The sequence below is a fragment of the Saimiri boliviensis genome, chromosome 17 (genome assembly GCF_048565385.1).
Source record: "Saimiri boliviensis isolate mSaiBol1 chromosome 17, mSaiBol1.pri, whole genome shotgun sequence".
Taxonomy (NCBI): Eukaryota; Metazoa; Chordata; class Mammalia; order Primates; family Cebidae; genus Saimiri; species Saimiri boliviensis.
The window spans coordinates 6,628,786-6,647,360 of NC_133465.1; the positions used below are offsets into that span (position 1 = coordinate 6,628,786).

The 18,575-nt window shown below is 38.6% G+C and overlaps 1 protein-coding gene across 1 annotated transcript in view; it reads left to right on the forward strand.

Moving 5' to 3' along the window:
- HSF5 (heat shock transcription factor 5) overlaps positions 1-17,376 on the forward strand; it is a 56,686-nt gene extending 39,310 nt beyond the window's left edge. The window contains exon 6 of the mRNA XM_039476546.2: positions 16,629-17,376. Within this exon, the coding sequence (XP_039332480.1) occupies positions 16,629-16,699 (71 nt within the window). The 3' untranslated portion in view covers positions 16,700-17,376. The remainder of the gene's footprint in view (positions 1-16,628) is intronic.
- Positions 17,377-18,575: the final 1,199 nt, after the last annotated feature.

Below are 18,575 nucleotides of genomic sequence, written 5' to 3' on the forward strand. Positions count from 1 at the left end.
CTATTAATATTTATTGATACGTTTGTCTGAATATATCCCAGTAGCACACTGTTTTGATTACTGTAGCTTTGTAATATGTTTTGAAATTAAGAAGTGTGAGTCCCCTAACTTTATTCTTTTTCAAAATTGTTTTTGCTATTTGAAATCCCTTGAGAGTCCATATGAATTTTAGGATGAATTTTGCTATTTCTGCAAAAAAAAATTCACTGAGATTTTGATAGGCATTGTGTTGATTGCTTTGGGTAGTATACACATCTTAACAATATTTCCAGTCCGTGAACATGGGCTGTGTTCTACTTATTAGTGTCATCTTGAATTTCTTTCAGCAGTGTTTTGTAATTTTCAGTGTGAAAGTCTTTTGCCTCATTCATTAGATATATTCCTATTTTATTCTTTGATGCTATTGTAAATGAAATCTTTACTTTTTATTTTTTTATTTTTTATTTTTTGAGATGGAGTCTTGTACTTTTGTCCAGGCTGGAGTGCAATGGCGTGATCTCAGCTTCCTGCAACCTACGCCTCCCAGGTTCAAGCAATTCTCCTGCCTCAGCCTCCCGAGTAGCTAGGACTACAGGCACCTGCCACCACGCCTGGCTAATTTTTTGTGTTTTTAGTAGAACGGGGTTTCACTATGTTGGTCAGGCTGGTATCAAACGCCTGACCTCGTGATCCACCTGCCTTGGCCTCTCAAAGTGCTGGGATTACAGGCGTGAGCCAATGTGCCCAGCCTACTTTTAATTTTTAATCTTATAAACAGTGCACAAATACATTCTCCTTGTAAGAACTGCTAAGGTCGGAATTCCCTTTGAGTACTACCTCCTCATACTGTTCGCTGTATGTCTTCCCAAGAGATAACCCCATGCTTTTTCTACATCATCTTAGTAATGACAGAAACTTGAATAAGCAGATAACCTTTTCAGATAATATTCTGGAGGGAAAAGTTTCTGTTATATCAATTTGGGTATATTTGTTTAAAATTATTCTCATTACTTTATGGTTATACCTGGACATACTAGACTATTGAGCTAATGTAACAAGAGAAAATAAAAGGAAATTTAAAGGATAGATAACTCTGATTATGATTAAAGTATAGTATATTCAAGGGTACAGAGACAAGATGATTTCTTAAGTGTATGCAAAGGAAGAGATGCTTGAGATTGAGGGATGGGGTTGGCTGGTAGCAGATGGGTTGGCGTAGAGGGCATGAGAGCAGGCAAGTTGATTAACAGGTCATATGTAGAGGAGTTAACACATCCACATATCCTTGCCTCTCTCTGAAGAGTGTTGGTAGCTAGATATTGGAGATTTCTCCTTTAAAAAAAATTGAAAGACAGATGTGGGACTTAGAAATCTCTGTTTCAGCAGTGGGCAAGTTGGAGAAATAAAAATGAAAGGACTGGCCAGGCACCGTGGCTTAGCACTATGGGAGGCCGAGATGGGCAGATCACGAGCTCAGGAGATCAAGACCATTCTGGCTAACACAGTGAAACCCCATTTCTACTAAAATAAAAAAATTAGCTGGGCATGGTGGTGTGTGCCTGTAATCCCAGCTACTTGGGAGGCTGAGGCAGGAGAATCACTTGAACCTGGGAGGTGGAGGTTGCAGTGAGCTGAGATTGCACCACTGCACTCCAGCCTGGGCGACAGAGCGAGAATCCATCTCAAAGTAACAATAACAACAAAACAAAAGAATGAAAGAACTAACTAAAAGTCTAGCCCATCTCTTCTACCTATGAGACAAATTCTACTTGGTTTGTCTCAGAAATGCAAGGCTTATTTTTCAAATATTAAACAGTGTTCTTCATATTAATAATATAAACAAGAAAAACTATGACTAATAGATACAGGAAAAGCATTGGACAGAATTTTACACTATTTTATAGTAAAAAGTCTCAACAAACTAGGAATGGTAGAAAATTCCTCAAACCAATAAAAGAGTATCTATAAAGTATGTACAGTAAAGATCATAATGGTGAAAAACTAAACTGTTTACCCCAGAGACTGGGAACAAGACAAGAATGGCCACTTTCCCCATTCGTCTTCAACATTGTACTGGAGGGCCTCACCCCTGAAATAAGGTGAAAAGTTATATACATCATATATGTTTACAGTCCTTTGACTTGATTACATAGCCATAGCCTATTAATTGTAGGGTAGTCTTAGAAAATAAATCTTTGGCGAGGTAATCATATACCCAGCTAAGAATTCTACCACCATGGAAGAAGAGGTAAATGACTTCTAGGGGACAGCCTCTGCCAAATCCACTGCTTTGACTGCCCAAGTATCAGAGCACACCCATGTTAGCATACATAGAATATGCTCACATTCTCCCCAAGAGAGACAATGCCAAAGACCCATCTAATTAGGGCATCCTGCTTAAAGTCAGGATCTCTGAGTATTATGAAATTCTTTTCTGTAAGATGGCTCTTTGTCTCATAACATAAAAAAAAAGTTATCCATCCTCCCCCCTCACACATACCCAAATAAGAATATTGGAATAGAATATGTAACAAGTAAAACTTTCACTCAAAAAAGAGAATAGGAAACGTACAACAGTCGCTGTTTTTACAGCATTATCAAATCCTGCTGGACAGAAACTGTCTTGACAGTAGGATAAATTCCTTGGTTTAGCCCATCAGTGAAGCCCCGCTTTTGATTTCTGGGAGTATTTTTCCATATGTTGTCTCCATAACCTCTGGCTTTCTGTTCCAAGAGGGCTTTTCCTGTTTTACTATCCTTCATGGCCTCATCGGAAGTGGTTTTCAAGGAGTATGCATTTTTTTGGGAATGATCAAATTTTTGCTGCATACTTCTTTTCAGAGCCAACTTATGCATTTGTTAATTTTTTTGCTGGTCTGTTTTCTATTTCATGGATTTCTACTCTTATCTGTATTTCTTTTCTTGTATCATTTTGGGTTTACTCTCCTCTTCCTTTTCTGTTTTTTAAGGTGGAACTTCAGGTCACTGATTTTAGATCTTACGTCTTTTCTAAGGTTAGCATTGAAAACGATACATTTCCCTTTAAACATCACTTTAGCTACATCCAACAAACTTTGGTGTTGTATTTCCATTATCACTCAGTTAAAAATATTTTTGAATTTTCCTTGTGATTTTGTCTTTGATTCATGTATTTTTAGATTTATTCCCAGATATTTAAATACATTTAGATTTACTTCCAGATATTTGAGGTTTTCCTAGTTATTTTATTGTTAATTGATTTCTAATTTAATTATGTTGTGGTCAGATAATACATTTTGTATAATTTTGATCCTTTATATTTATTGAGACTTGTTTCATGCCTCAGTGTGTGATCTATCTTGGTGAACATACCATTTGTACCTGAAAGTAATGTGTATTCTGCAGTTGTTAAATGTAGTATAATATAATTGTCAATTAGATTAAGGGTTGATTATGTTGTTCACATCTTCCCTACTCCCTGAATCCCCTATGCCTTTTTTTTTTTTTAAAAAAAAAAACCTCTCATTACTTTTTTCCCTCCATGTTTCTTTTGAGTTATTTCTTCTACCTTCTTCACTCGTTCTCTTAGACTAGGTCTGATATGCTGTTTGACTCATCCAGTGAGTTATTAATTTGATTGTTTTTCAATTCTAGGATTTCTGCTTGTTCTTTCTTCCAGAACTTCTGGTCATATTTTTGAGTTTCTAGTTACCTGACAAAATTTTTAAGCTTGGAATTTGCCTCTTTGAAATAGTTAAGTGTGGTTGTTTTATTGCCAGATTCTGGTAATACCAGTATGTAGAGTTTCCATGGGTCTCTTTCAGTTGTGTCATTTGTGTTGCTTCTCAAACATAGTGGCTACTCCCTCATGTAACCAGTTATTTTCGTTGGGTGCTGGACATGGTATTTGAAAAATGGTGTTTGAAAAATTACTTATAAAAATAATTTGAAGCCTAGGATGACATTATCTTCATCAAATAAGATTTGTTTCTACTGGGCACTTGGGATCACTGGCAATTAGGGGTCACCTTAACTCAGTTCAGAGCTTGAGATTTTTCTGACCACAAACTATGCAAGGGCTTGTTTCCCTGTGGTTCATCCTCTCCTGGGTACTGCCTGTTGAGATCCTAGCATAAAAGTGGAGATGTCATCAGAAGTCAACCTTTGCCAAGCCTGGTCTCTGACATTTGTCCCTCTAGACCCAGAAGCAAAGCTCAGCCTCTCAGTCTCCTATAGATGGCAAATGGCACAAAGGCAAAAGTAGCCTCAAGTACCAGGCTTACCTTTCTAGACGGCCACTCTCACCCAGCACTCAGTCCACTCGTTCTTTACTGTCTCGTTACCTTTTGAGGCTTTTAAGGAATATTGTCTCTATAGTCTGTCCAGATTTCTTAGTTGTCTTCAGTGGGAATGCTGGTCTTAATTACCAGGACTGATGTTACCAGAAGTGTTCATATCATTAAAAAAAAAATTCCTACTTTGGCTGTATGCAGTGGCTCATGCACCTGTAATCCCAGCACTTTGGGATCCCGAGGCAGGTGGATCACCTGAGATCAGGAGTTCGAGACCGGCCTGGCCAACATAGTGAAACTCCATCTCTACTTAAAAAAAAAAAAATTAGCCAGGCATGGTGGCACTTGCCTGTAGCCCCAGCTACTCAGCAGGCTGAGGCAGGAGAATGGTTTGAACCTGGGAGTGAGCCTTGCAGTAAGCCAAGATTGCACCACTGCACTCCAGCCTGGGCAACAGAGATAGCGTCTCAAAACAAAACAAAACCTCTTTACCGCTTCATTTTTCCTATATTTTCTTTAGTCCAGAATTAGATATGCTGAGTTCAACCTCTCTCTCAAATTTTTTATCTTTATCTTTTTTCTATTTGGTGGAATATTCCTCAGCTGAAACGTTCAACCATTTAATTTAATTTTTAAAATGTGGCTATTGAATTTATAACTTCTAACGGCTCTTCTGTATTCTATAATTGTTCCTCTTCTATAATTGTTCCTCTTTTTTTTTTTGAACTTTCTGTTCTTTTATATGGATACAATATCTTCTCATAGCTCTCAGGATACTAAGTGGAAGGGATAGTTTTGAAGTGGTTTTCACACAGCGTGTGTCAGTTTCCACTATGTTCTTTCTGTTTTTTGTTTTTTTTTAAATTTTCCCATTGGCTTTCTTCCCTATTCAAGAATGGAGCATTAAAAAGCTTATTAGAAGCTCTGTTGATAAGTTTGTCAACAGTTGGGCTTGGCTCGTCCATGACCTGGACGATTTCTTTTTTTTTTTGAGACGGAGTTTCGCTCTTGTTACCCAGGCTGGAGTGCAATGGCGCGATCTCGGCTCACCGCAACCTCCTCCTCCTGGGTTCAGGCAATTCTCCTGCCTCAGCCTCCTGAGTAGCTGGGATTACAGGCACGCGCCACCATGCCCAGCTAATTTTTTGTGTTTTTAGTAGAGGTGGGGTTTCACCATGTTGACCAGGATGGTCTCAATCTCTTGACCTCGTGATCAGTCAGCATATACCAACTATATATATATGTAAATTTTTTTTTAGGCAGGGTCTCAGAAAAAAAAAAGAGTCTCAAAGTCTTGAGACTGTTGCCCAGTCTGGCACAATCATGACTCACTGCAGCCTTGATCTCTGGGCTAAAGTGATCCTCCCACCTCAGCCAACCTACCCCCAACCCCCAAAGAAGTAGCTGGAACTACAGGTGCATACCACCATGTCCAGCTGATTTTTTTTTTTTTTTGAACTTTTCAAAGAGATGGAGTCTCACTATGTTGCCCTGGCTGATCTCCAGTTCCTGGCCTCAAGCAGTCCTCCCAACTTAGCCTCCCAAAACCCTAGGATTACAGGCATGAGCCACCACAGCTGGCCTAAAGGCAGTTCTTAGTGCTGCCTTGGGTTGGGATGTTGAAGCAGTTGGATTCATGACTCAACACATGGTGAATTTTGTCAATATTTTCTCCCCCATGATTGTATGTTCACTTAGTGCATGTGGTCTGCCTTCCAGGATATCACAGGTAATGATTTTACCAAATGTGTTGGCATGGATAACAAAGATCACCAACATTTTAGCTTGCTGTGTCCTAACCATGTACTGCCTGACATGCCATACTGCTAAGGTGTCCATGCCTGACTGCTAAGCCAGTAGCACATATTCATCCCTTAATGACAGGAATACATTCTGAGAACTATGTCATTAGGTAATGTTATTGTTGTTTAAACATCATAGATTGTACTTACACAAACCTAGATAGTGTAGCCTACTACATACCTAGGCTGTATGGTACAGCCTATTGCTTCTAGGCTACAAACCCTTACAGCATGTTACTGTATTGAATCTTGTAAGCAATTGTAATATGATGGTATTTGTGTATCTAAACATAGCTAAGCATAGAAATGGCACAGTAAAAATGCAGTACAATCTTATGGAATCATCATAGTATATGTGGTCTATCAGTTTTTTTTTTTTTTTGACCAATCTTATTGGCAAAACTTTATTGATAATATCCAGCTTTGATAAAGGCATAAAGAAAAGGGAACCTTTACTACACTGTAATTGGAATATAAATTTGTATAGCCTATAAAGGACAATTTGACATTATTAATAAATAACTAAAATGCTCATGGGCTTTTAGGAGGAACTCTACTCCTGGGAATCTCTTTTGTAGAAATGTGTACGTTCCCAAAGGTACTCAAAATAAGTTTGTTATAATGTTATTTATAATAGCAAAAATTTGGAAAAAGCATAAATGTGTAACAGTGGGGAGCTAGATACATTATGATAAATCTACATAATTTAAATACTGTGCAACCATTTGAGAAACTAAAGTAGCTTGATGTGTTGTGACCTGGAAAGACAGTAAGTGTTCATAATGTGTTAAGCGAATGGGTAAGTTGCAGCACAATATATCTAACACAACCCCCTTTCTAGAAAGAAAGAAAAGAACGTATATGTTGTAAAATTATAGAAAAAAATCTGGAAGTATATGATATAGCTGATAAATATAACACTAGTTACCTCTGAGAAGATAGAATGTGAGGGTGTAGGAGTATGTTTAAATTCTCTATTTGTGTATGTATACATAATAGGATTACGGGAAATTTTCACCATCTGTATCCCTCTGTTTTTAAAATTAAAAAAAAAAACTAAAAATACTGAAAGTAGTTTAAATACTTGAAGTGTTCCTATAGCATGAATATAAAAGCCTTAAAACAATAGAAATGAACAATTTCAGATTTTTTTTTTTTTTTTTTTTTAATTTTTGAGACAGAGTCTCACTCTGTCACCCAGGCTGGAATGCAGTGGCGCAATCTCAGCTCACTACAACCTCTGCCTCCTGGGTTCAAGCGATTCTCCTGCCTCCTGCGTAGCTGGGGCTACAGGCACCTGCCACCACACCCAGCTTATTTTTGTATTTTTAGTAGAGATGGGGTTTCATCATATTGGCCAGGCTGGTCTCCAACTCCTGATCTCAGGTGGTCCTCCTACCTCAGCCTCCCAAAGTGCTGGGATTACAGGTGTGAGCCACTGAGCCCGGCCTCAGAATGTTTTTAAAAATATTTATGTCTCAGATAATAAACTGACTTTTGAGGTTTAGGTATGATTGACTGAAGATAAACAACTTCTACACCAAGAACACCTTTCCAAGATTTCTGAGACTTTCTAGGGTTCATGGTAGCTTTTATTTTTTAGTTTCTGCTTTAACATAATTCCAGACCTGTCTGTATCTCACCTTCCAGGTCTACTCACTCATCTGTCTGTTCCATGCCATACCAGATGCAGAACTTGGCCCACTTTCTTTGATTCCTTCCTTCCTGCAAGTTTACACTAGGTATTTGTATGTGTAGCATACTTTTCTGAAAATTTGGGGAGATAGAAAGGGTTTACATTTAGAATACTGCAAAAATGGAATTAAAAATCCCTTAGTCACTTTACAGCATCTTTCACTGTCACTAGTCAATATGGTGCTCTGCCATGTTGCTTTCTTTCCTTGTACTAGCCCCTGATCTTTGTTTCTCTGGATTTTTATTGTTATTGTTGTTGAAATTTTTTTCCCCTGGCTCTTTCCCCAGATGGTGAATTCCTGTGTTATACTTAGGCAAAGAAGGTTAGGTATCTCTTCTATTTTCTAATGTTTTTAAGGCCTCATCTTCCCCAATCAGAACAACCTATCAAGATATATTCCTCAACAAAGACAGTTACCTCCCTGAGAGGAACTCTGGTGCCTGCTGTTAAAATAATAATTTCCTCTCTTTCACTACATGTTATGGTTATAAGTGTAACTGATAAAATAATTAGCACATTAATTATCTTTATTAACTCTTCCTGTTTTTTTTTTTTTTTTTTTTTTTCTAAGTAAAACCTTATCCTTTGGTCAGTGCAGTTGATAGATGAGTCTTAATTGATGTTGGCTTCCTGCTATGAAACATAAGAGTTGTGAAATCTTGGCATCATTATGACACCTAATCACATTTTAATTTTATTAGCAACAAGAGGAAAATGACTTATGATTAAGCTGGAACCTCTCTGCTAAGAAAAAAAAAGTTTTTAAAGTGTAAGCAGAAATACAATTCATGAAGTTGCAAATGATTCCTGTCTGATAGACCTTAGCCTAACATTTGGTCTATGAAAACATGGCTATATGTAAGGTCCCATGGCATTAAGAGACCTTAACCAAAGTCAGTGTGTAAGATTAATATGCCATGTATTAGAAACAGTATAGTATAATGGATAGAAAGCTTTGGTGTTAGAAAAACCTACATTAAGGCCGGGCGCGGTGGCTCAAGCCTGTAATCCCAGCACTTTGGGAGGCCGAGGCGGGTGGATCACGAGGTCAAGAGATCGAGACTAACCTGGTCAACATGGTGAAACCCCGTCTCTACTAAAAATACAAAAAATTAGCTGGGCATGGTGGCGCCTGCCTGTAATTCCAGCTACTCAGGAGGCTGAGGCAGGAGAATTGCCTGAACCCAGGAGGCGGAGGCTGCGGTGAGCCGAGATCTCGCCATTGCACTCCAGCCTGGGTAACGAGAGCGAAACTCCGTCTCAAAAAAAAAAAAAAGAGAGAAAGAAAGAAAGAAAAACCTACATTAAAATCTGCATTCTGCTCTTGCTGTGTGACCTTGGATATGTTTACCTAACTGAGCTTTGGTTTCCTCATCTTTAAAATGAGAAATATGTATTATGATGATATAAATCATAAAACTGGCTTAGTATTATGCTGGGTTACATAGTAAGTAGTCCATATATAGTAGCAATAAAATTTTAGTAGCTGTAATTATCAGGCATGAGTCACCACATCCAGCTAAATTTTGTATTTTTAGTAGAGATGGGGTCTTGCCATGTTGGCCAGGTTGGTCTTGAACTCCTGACCTCAGGTGATCCACCCACCTTGGCCTCCCAAAGTGCTGGGATTATAGGCATGAGCCACCATGCCTGGCCTTAGTCTCACTTTAGATTCACATAAGCTGTCAGTGTTGCAGCAGTCCTATGATATTTTCTAGTCAATATATTTCCCATTCTCCTAAGCCATTCTATTATATCCTGTCCTCTCTGCTCCAGTTTCCAATACTCCTCCTCTCTCTTTGTTCATGACTGTGACCCTGTTTTGAATCTGATTGGGAAAACAGAAGCAGCTAGAATAAAGCTTTCATATCTTCCCACCAACATATCTTATCAGTCTACTTCTAGGTGTAACCCTACACTCTGCCTTTCCTACTGTTATAATGGAAAAGGGCCAGTTTTTTGATGTGTATACAGAATCCTGTCTGCTTCTGTGTACTCACAGACTTAGGACCTACTGCTATCCCCCTTACTCTTCAATAATCACACGTATCCCTCTGATACAGGGTCTTGCTCTGCCATCCAGGCTGGAGTGTAGTGGTGTGAATACAGCTCACTGCAGCTTCGACTTCCTGGCTCAAGCCACCCTCCCACCTCAGCCTCCTGAGTAATTGGGACCACAGGCTCATGCCACCATGCCCAGCTAATTTTAAAATTTTTATAGAGATAAAGTCTTGCCATATTGCCCAGGCTTGTCTTGATTTCTTGGTCTCAAGTGATCTTCAGCCTCCAAGGTGCTGAGATTATAGAAGTGAGCCATGTGCTTGGCCACATTTTATCTTTTATGTTAGTAATTCCCATCAGCATGCAAACATGTCATCATAGGTTCTATCTTTTAAAAATCCCTTTGGGCTGGGCATGGTGGCTCGTGTCTGTAATCCCAGCACTTTGGGAGGCCAAGGCAGGCCAATCACCTGAGGTCAGTAGTTTGAGACCAGCCTGGCCAACATGGTGAAAACCCGTCTCTACTAAAAATACAAAATTAGCCAGGTGTGATGTGGAGTCCCAGTGACTCTGGAGGCTGAGTCAGGAGAATCGCTTGAACCTGGAAGGTGGAGGTTGTGGTGAGCCGAGACTGCACCATTGCACTTCAACCTGGGTGACAAGAGTGAAACTGCATCTCAAAAAAAAAAAAAAAAAAAAAAAAACCAAAAAAAAAACAACCCTTTGTATTTCCTTCATATTTCCATGCAACTATTGCTCCAGTTTTTCTGCTTTCTTTACAGAAAAGCTCCTTGGAAGCATATCCTTACCTCAACTACTCCAAGCGAATTTTTATTCCTTCTGCTCAACTGAAACTGCATTTGTCAGGGTTTCCAATGATTGCCACATTGCCAAATCCAGTAGTCAATTATCAGTTCCTATTTTACCTGACTTCAGCAGCATTTGAATAGAATAATTGAGCCTTCCTGAAATGCTTTCTTCTGACTTGTGGAATATCTCCCTTTCCTAGTTTTCACTGGCCAACTCTATAGTTTCTTTTACTGAATGCTCTTCAACTTTCCTGATTTCTAAAAATTGATGAGCCCCAGTGCTCAATTCTTTATCTCTCTCTATTCAATTCCTAGGTAATATCAACCAGTCTCATGCTCTTATTATCATCTTTATAGTAGTATCTCTGAAATCTGCATCTTAAATCTCAGTATTCTCTATACATCACACCTGTATACTCTACTGCCTACACTACATCTTTGGATATCCAGCAGGTGTCCCAAGCTTAATGTATTCTACCTTTTCCCCAGTTTTACTTATTTATTTATAAATAAATAGTATTGGCCAGGCATGGTGGCTCACACCTGTAATCCCAGCACTTTAGGAGGCCAAGGCAGGTAGAAGCAAGACTAACCTGGCCAACATAGTGAAATCCTGTCTCACTCGTGGTGGCACGTGCTTGTGGTCTTTCCACCTACTTGGAAGGCTGAGGTGGGAGTACTGCTTGAGCCTCAGAGGCAGAGGTTGCAGTGAGCTGGGATTGCGCCATCATACTCCAGCCTGGGCAACAGAGCAAGACCTTGTCTCAGATGAATGAATGAATGAATGAAGGAATGGTACTTCTAGTCATCTAGTCAGCCACAACTCTTGGAGTCTCCCTTGACTCCCTTCTTTAACATGTCTAGTCCATCAGCACATCTTGTCAGTTCACTGTAGTTGCAGATCCAGAATCTGACCATTTCTCACCTCCTTTACGTGCTATCACCGTAGACCAAGCTACTACCTTCTCTTGTCTAGATGACTGCAGTAGCTTCTTAACTGGTCTTTCTGCTTCCACCTTGGCCCCTGCAGTCTTTTTCTGCCAGAGTCAGCCTTTTAAATCAGTAATTATTTTCCCATCTAAGTTTCTTTAATAGTTTTCCATACATATATAGAAGAAAACCTGAAAATCCTTACTGTGGTCTTTAAGATGCTGAACAATTTGGCTCCTGGCTACTGTTCTGACTTCATCTCCTACCACCAACCCCAGCAGCTTCTTCACTATTGTTAGAGCATACCAAGAATCCTCCTGCCTTTGCATTTGCTATTCTCTCTGCCTGAAATGTTTTTCACCCAGATTTTCACATGGTATGTTCCTTCATTTCATTCAGTCCTCTGCTCAGATACCAGCTCATCATAGAAATCTTCTTGATCATGTCATCTGAAATGGCACCCTGTTCCCGATGTCCTGCCCTCCTTCAGTCTCTGTATTCTTGTTTTTCTTCTGCAGTGCTTATTACTACTTGCTATTTTTCTATAATTCCCACCCGACCCTTTCTAGAAGGTTAGTTCTCTGAGGGCAAGACTTTGTCATTATATCCCCAGGACCTAGAATATAACCTGTGGCACTCCTTGTTGGATAAATACACGAATGAGTTGCTTTTTTTCTCCATCACATATATTCTTATATTCATGAAACCTGCCTCTAAAGACTCCTTTGGTCCCAAAATCTGAAGTACTGTAATTCCAACATTAACTGTTGGAATATTATTGTGTTGCTTAATATTACATTGAACAGGGGCATCTTATATTCCAGAACTTATCAGTGCCCTTCTATAACTAAATTATAAAAATTTAAGAACTAAATTAATATTTTCTTTAACCTGTGTAAGAAGGGGCATCTTCTCATACTTCAAGCTTTCTTTGACATTTTTATTTTGTTTTGAGATAGTGTCTCACTCTGTTGCCTACTCTGAGTGCAGTGGTGTGATCACAGCTCACTGTAGCCTTGACCTCCTAGGCTCAAGCTGTCTCCCATCTCAGCCTCTTGAGTAGCTGGGACTATAGGCGCATGCCACCACACTCGGCTATGTATGTATGTATGTGTGTATGTATGTATGTAGAGACAGGGTTTCACCATGTTGCCCAGACTGGTCTTGAACTCCTGGATACAAGCGATCCACCCATCTCAGCCTCCCAAAGTGCTAGAATTACAGGCATGAGCCATTGCACCTGGCCAACATTTTTTTTTTTTAATAAGAGACTTTGAATTGATTAGGTGTCCGAATTGTAGTGATTTCAGTGATGTGTATTGTTAGGAGGAGGTTGTTAATTACAGACACTGGCATGCTTTATGTAGGACTTTTGAGTACACGCTGACTTAAGGAAATACCTTTTAAATAAAAAATACCAAGAAGTAAAGAATGTTAGACTGAATCATGCTCTTCCAATTTCTATAATAATATTACCCTAAATCAAATGTACCCAAATATTAATCTTACTGTGGAAGCTATACTGTCTTATGTTCTAATAGAATGTTTAGTTTTACAGTCAAAGAAAACTGAATGTTTAAGAGTAAAGTTCAATTCATTACCGAAGAAAAATCTTCCCATTTTATAGCTATTGGATTATGGGTGAGATTTCATTAAGGTAATAGTCTCCAAATCCTAGAGGTTGCTCTTGGTAGGAATGATCATTCCCAAACAAGTAGATGCAATGCTCTTGTCTCTTAGGACCTTTCACCTCACAAGCCAACTCAGCTACTGTGATTCCCAAATACTTATCTTCTCTGATGAGTACGTACGTTTATCTTTTGAGTGAAGTCGTATAAATCTCTAGCAACACCAAGCTAGTCTATGTCTTTTTGAATTTTTATTGATTTCTGTACTCCTTAGCTCCTTGATTGGTAACTTGTTGGAAGCTTGCTTTAATAAAATTATTATGTTTAGATGCTTGTTATTAGAAGCTATGTGTCAAACACTATTTTAAAGCCCAATCATTAAAATTCAGTGGATTTGCTGCTACTCTCCTTCAGTTTGCCTCCCCATTGAGATCTGTAGTTGCTTTAATAGTCTTTTCCTTTGTCCTTATCAAGAAATCCTACTCTGCTTTCAAAGTAGGGTTACAACTGGGTCTATTCATATTCCAAAATCTTATTTTAGTATTTTTCTACCACCATATGGCCTGTCCTTTATGGAGCTAGTACGTCTCTGTAAGTTTAGAAAATGATCATAGTTAGGTGTTATTCTTTTTAGTCAGCCTTTAAAAATCCTGATGCCTAGGTTGCATTCCACACCAATTAAATTAAAATGTCTAAGGGTCGGTGGGGTGGGAGGGGGCCCAGGCATCAGTTTTTAAAGAGTCCCAGGTGATTCCAATATGCAGCAAGGTTTGGAAACCATTGGCTTTACTTATTGGCCAAATGGTTTAAGGCTCTTCCTCCTAGTTATCTACTTACTCCCCAGGATTAATTAGATGACCTTAACACAATGCATTTAGCTACTTGAAAAAGATATGTATGTAAATGTATTACTGTTATTATTATCATTATTAAATTGCAGAGAAGCCATTTTGTGGCTTTATGCATAACATAAAAGTTACCATTTTAACCTGTTTTTTTTTTTTTTTTTTCTTTGAGATAGCCTAGGCTAGAGTACAGTGGCTATTCACAGATGCAATCATAGCACACTGCAGTCTCAAATTCCTGGGCTCAAGTAGTTCTCCTGCTTCAGCCTCCCAAGTAGCTAGGACTACAGGTGTGCATCACCATATGTGGCTCATTGTACCTTTATTTGTTTATTTATTTTGAGATGGAGTTTTGCTCTTGTTGCCCAGGCTGGAGTACAATGGCATGATCTCAGCTCACTGTAACCTCTGCCTCCCAGGTTCAAGCAATTCTTCTGCCTCAGCCTCCTGAGTAGCTGAGATTACAGGCACCTGCCACCATGCCTAGCTGTTTTGTATTTTTAGTAGAGACGGGGTTTCACCATGTTGGCCAGGCTGGTCTCAAACTCCTGACCTCGGGTGATCTGCCCGCCTCGGCCTCCCAAAGTGCTGGGATTAACAGCCGTGAGCCACCGGCCTCATTGTAACCATTTTTAAGTATCCAGGTCAGTGGCATGAAATACGTTCACATTTGTGCAACCATCACTACCATTCATCTACAAAACTCCTCTCATCTTTCCAAGCTGAAACTCCGTACCTATTAAACAGTAGCCCCTGGAAACAACTATTGTATTTTTTGTCTTTGAATTTGACTATTTCAGCTACCTCATATAAATGGAATCATACAGTCTTTGCCTTTTGTCTTTTTGTGATTAGTTTCTTTCATTATTTTTATCCTAATACCTATTGTTGTAGCATGTGCCAGAATTTCCTCCTTTTTTTTTTTTTTTTTAGACAGGGTTTTGCTTCGTCAGTCATGCTAGAGTGCAGTGGTGCCATTGTAGCTCACTGCAGCCTCCACCTCCTGGGCTCAAGCAGTCCTCCTGCCTCAGCCTTTTGAGTAGCTGAAGCTACAGGCATGTGCTACCACTTCCAGTTTTCTTCCTTTTTAAGGCTAAGTAACATTCCATTATATGTGTATACCACATTTTGTTTATCCATTTATCTGTTGATGGACACTAGGATTTCTTCTACCTTTTGCCTGTTGTGAATAATACTGCTGATCATACCGCTATGATCGTGGATATATGAGAAACTGATTTTAAGTGATAAACTGATACTCTCCTTTTGCAAAATGCTTATGTGGATAAATTATGTGTTATTTATATCTAGGTTGTAGTTCACCAAATGGGTAAGCACCTGCCCCTGGTGACTAGTCTATCTTTTACAAAATATGGCAAAAATTAGATACTGTTCCAAATGCTTTCTAGATTTTCTAAAAAGTAGTAGTAGAATTCCATTTATTTGAATCAGCTATCCTGCTCAGGCTGTGGATCAATCCTGTAGAGGATGTGTTCCACAAAGATAGTGACAAAAGTCTTTGTATGAGAATGAAATAAAGGGTTTGTGCTGTATGCTTTAACTCACAAATTCTAAGGCAAAGTTGTAAGCTTCCAAACCAACCTAAAAATACTCCCTGGTCATGTTGCTCTAGAAATTATAAGCTCATTAGGTTGAAGCTAGAAGCCACATTAAGATCCTATTTTGGGGCCTGTGTTCCTTTGATAGTAGACCTTTTAGCTCTACTTCTACACATGGTCTTAGCGTTTTTGTATTTTAGAACCTAGTACTTAATTTGAATTTTTACTTATTTCATTCTTAATGAACACTGTGTGAGGATATGCTTTCTTTTTTACGAACAGTTCAGCTGGGTATTTTCACAAGAATTCAACTGTGTTAGTAAGTGGGAATTTTGTAGAGGTAATCAACTTTGGAAAAACAGTGATTACTTATTTTAACATTGTTTTTTCTGAAGGCATTGCCTTTTCATGTTCCCACAACCCACCCATCTACTCTTACAGCATAAAGGAAATGAATTTTTATTTGTATGTGTATATTCAGTTTGATCCCTTTGATACTTTTCCTTACTTTTTCACTTATAATAAAAGGCAATTGAAAGCTGGGGGTGGTGGCTCATGCCTGTAATTCTAGCACTTTGGGAGGCCAAGGCAGGCAGATCGCATGAGGTTAGGAGTTGAAGACCAGCCTGGCCAACATGGTGAAACCCCATCTCCACTAAAAGTATAAAAATTAGCCATGTGTGGTGGAGCGTGCCTGTAGTCCTAGCTACTTGGGAGACTAAGGCAGGAGAATCACTTGAACCCAGGAGGCAGAGATTGCAGTGAGCCAAGATTGTACCACTGTACTCCAGCCTGGGCGACAAGAGCAGAACTCTGTGTCAAAAAAAATAAAGGCGGTGGGGGTTGGGGGGCAATCGAGATGAAAAGAGGCTTGGACATACTACTAAAAGGAGAGATACTAAAATTTGTTGGTCTCTGGGTTAACAACTGGGCTGCATCAGTGTGCTTTAGAGTTATAGGAATACCCTGAAATTGAGAATCTGATGGGACTATATAATTTTAGAGCCAATTCTGCAGGTGAGACATAGACAACTTGTTCTGCTTGTCTGAAACTTGTTTATAAGTCTACAGAGAGGCTAAGAGGGAGTAAACAATCCTTTCTTTCTAGATCTTCATCTGCTGGTGGACGTGGCCTGCAAGCAGGAGCACTTTCCAAAGGAGGAAGAATTAAAAGAGTGAGGAATGGAGGACAAATGTGACATTGTGCACTAGCTGTAGCTGGAGGCAGACTAGCCTTGCACATGACAAACTGTTGGGATTTTTTTCAGTTCTGTTAAGGAAAAAATTATTTTTTTGTTTTGTTAATTGAGAATTTTGTTAATTGAGAATTTGCTATGTGCTACAGCAGTTCAGTTCAGATTATCTGCCTTGACAAACTACCAAACATCTAGCAGCCATGTTTTTTTGCTGCCCATATCCCTTTTAAACAAAAAGTTCTGGCCTTCTGTTATAGTCAAGGAGCATCTCAAAACTGCTCCATCTATGGTACTGGAGAATAATCTGTATGTGTGCTGATTTTTCGTCTTGCCACTGAAACTGTAGTCAGTACAACTTTAGTGGGAAATTCAGTCTCTCTGATTCAAGTCACAGTGTGATCCTTTTAGAGGAGATTGTGTGAGAAACAAAGGCATGTGAGGTCACCAAGATCACAGGTCTAAATGGGTCAGGAATTCCAGGGAAGAAACTCTGGAGAAGAGCTAATTTTCTAAGTGATTAACCAGGAAATTCTCTTACTTCCTAACCCAGCATTCTGTTTTAAGAGCAAGGCATCCGGACTTGGACCATCCATCACACTTAACAGCCCCTGATTCTTTTATATTAATGGAAGTAGTCTTCTATTTTCATATCTTTCTTTCATTTTAATGGTACATTATCATAAATGGTAAAAAGGTTTTATTAATATATCACTTATTTAAATGGATTTAAAGAAAGTATTTAACTTGTTTAATATAATTGTATTTATAAATGCTGGTAGATTTAAAGGTTTTAAAGTTTTATATTTTTATTATTGCAGGATAGGATAAAGGATGCATGTGTAGTATTTTTATTTTGAAGGGGAAATGTACAATGTGTGAACAAAACATTAAGATATTTAATATACTATTTTCTTATTTTAGATTTTTACACTCAATAAGTATAAATACTTGTCTATATAAGGTACTGTGTGCAAAATTGGGGAAAAACTGATTAGTAGTCATTTAGCAGAAGCTATGTCTCTGGTTTTTAAAAAATGGTTTATATCTGGTTTAAGCTTCTGAGAGAATTTTGGATAATGGGATAGACTATACATTTTTTTCTTATCCTTGTTATAGGATTCTAGATTTGCATAGTAGGATTGTGGGACTGTTTTAGGAGAGGATTACTTGGATGTCTAGTTTCTGTGATTGATCCCTTACTTGCTTATCCAGTGACAGCAAGAAACTTTCTGATTTAAAGTCTTTCAGTTGACTAGAACTTTCCTGTTGGATTCTGCTTCAGTTCTCCTATTAAGCACTGCAGAAACAAAAGGAAAGCCTAGGAATATGAAACTAATTAAAAAGGCACTTGGTGATATGACATAGTACTATGCTAGCCATTGTGGATGTAACAGTTCATTTCTTACACTACATTGTGTCTTCCCAATGATGTCAAATCCTAGAAGTACTACATAGATCTACTTTTCTGGAAAAGGGTGAGCTCTGTATTGATCTACAGTGACTCTGTTTACATATTAAAGTAGGTTCTGAAAAGTGACCTGTGTGGTCCATCTGTTTAGATTAGTTAATGTCTATGTGATGGGCATTTATTTATCTCTATTAGCAAGGTTTAAAAGAGCAAATTATCAAGACACTTACATCTTTTGGCCAGACTATACAGTATTTTGTCAGAGTATGTGAAGGGGAGACCCAATTTCCAAATGAAGGAACTTTGCTTTTTCTCTGTCATGTTGAAGAGCTAATATACTGTGTAGATGATATTTTCCCCTAAATATGGCTTTCTTAGCTTTTTATATGTTGAGATAATATCTTTTGAGGAACACATGTCAAGCAGGAACCTTGGCATAGATTTGGTTTCA